Source organism: Aphanomyces invadans (genome assembly GCF_000520115.1).
Source record: "Aphanomyces invadans strain NJM9701 unplaced genomic scaffold supercont1.213, whole genome shotgun sequence".
Classification (NCBI taxonomy): Eukaryota; Oomycota; class Saprolegniomycetes; order Saprolegniales; family Verrucalvaceae; genus Aphanomyces; species Aphanomyces invadans.
In genome coordinates this window covers 28,543-29,843 of record NW_008580358.1, presented here as the reverse complement: position 1 = coordinate 29,843, position 1,301 = coordinate 28,543, and the positions used below count along the sequence as shown (strand labels likewise).

Here is a 1,301-nt window from a genome sequence, read left to right as displayed (position 1 = left end):
GGTGCCGGGTGGCCGGGGTGACAGGGAAAGTCGGTGGGGGGTGCACAGCAATTAGCTCACATGGCGGAGCGCCCGTTTGACGTGCGGGAAGCCTAGGATTCGATCCCCGTGTGCGCTGGGACCTTAGCACGACTGCCGTTACATCCCCTGTGAGCTTCCAGTAGTTTTCGTAATCCTGGAAACTATATTTGGACAATTTACAAATCTATTGTTGTTAGCCCGATCTTATAGTCATCAGATATTTCATAAGTATCCAATCACAACGCGGATATCGGACATGATGATGTCCACGCATCTTCTCCATTTTTGTCAGAAGACAAATGTAAATTTAAACCTCTGTACATGGTTGAATCAACACTGTTGCCATTATTCATGTTGTTGTCTTCCACCAAGTACACCGACATGGTGTCGGTCGGCTCGGCGGATCCAATGCACAGCGGCGAGGTCCAATACATCACTGAAGCACGAATGGTTAAAGGCCGGAAACAGTACCGCGTTGTATGGGCTCGACCTCACTTGTGTGGCCGAAAACAATCCTGGGTTTATGCCAACCTACTGGAGAAGTGCCCACAAGCAATTGCAAGCTTCAACCGTTGGCAAGACTACTGCAAACAACACGGCGAGTGCATATCGTTTGCCACGTTCCGTTCCCACGACGCTCATTGGCTGGATTTTTGCGACGATGGGTCCAACACGTGTTTGATTACTGCCTTTCGAATTGCTGCACGTCTCCTTAAACAGCCTTTGGCCGTGAGTGACGACGACATGGCAGCCTATATGGAGTCCAATGGCATTTCCGCCAACGGCGGCATCCCAGCGCAGTGTATGCGAAGTTTCATTCGATTCTTGGGAACGAAGGGGTTCAAGTTCAGTCATGCCGTGTTCGGCAACAACCTTTTGTTGGAATCGAGCGGCAATCCAACCATTGATTTGTGTGCGACGGTTCGACGAGTCGGCGAAGGTGTATACTTGTTGACCTCAGTAACGCAAAATATCGCGCACTGCTGGATCGTACACTGCGATGACTACTTAACGACCTTGTTCGACAGCGCAGGTGCGATACCCCTTGGTGAATTTCCTGCGGTAGACTTCATTCGGACTATTCGCCGCATTTCTCCTTACAAGAAGAAACGGTACCGCAAACGAAATCGTAACAACGAGCATGCAATGATCATCTAATGCATTTATCTTGTTCTATTCGTCGAGTTCTTTGATTGCACACCACCGCAGCAGCATCTTCATCTCCCAGGGCCAGTGCCATGTCGAGCAGCGTTTCACCTTGAAAGCCTTCAATCGTTGCG

At 49.9% G+C, this 1,301-nt stretch overlaps 1 protein-coding gene across 1 annotated transcript; it reads left to right on the top strand.

Moving 5' to 3' along the window:
• Positions 1–349: 349 nt before the first annotated feature.
• On the top strand, positions 350–1,196 carry H310_15190 (hypothetical protein; the record flags this gene model as incomplete). Its single annotated transcript, XM_008883175.1, has 1 exon — positions 350–1,196. A coding segment is annotated over one exon (830 nt), but the record flags the coding sequence as incomplete, so codon positions are not given.
• Between the last annotated feature and the right edge of the window lie 105 nt (positions 1,197–1,301).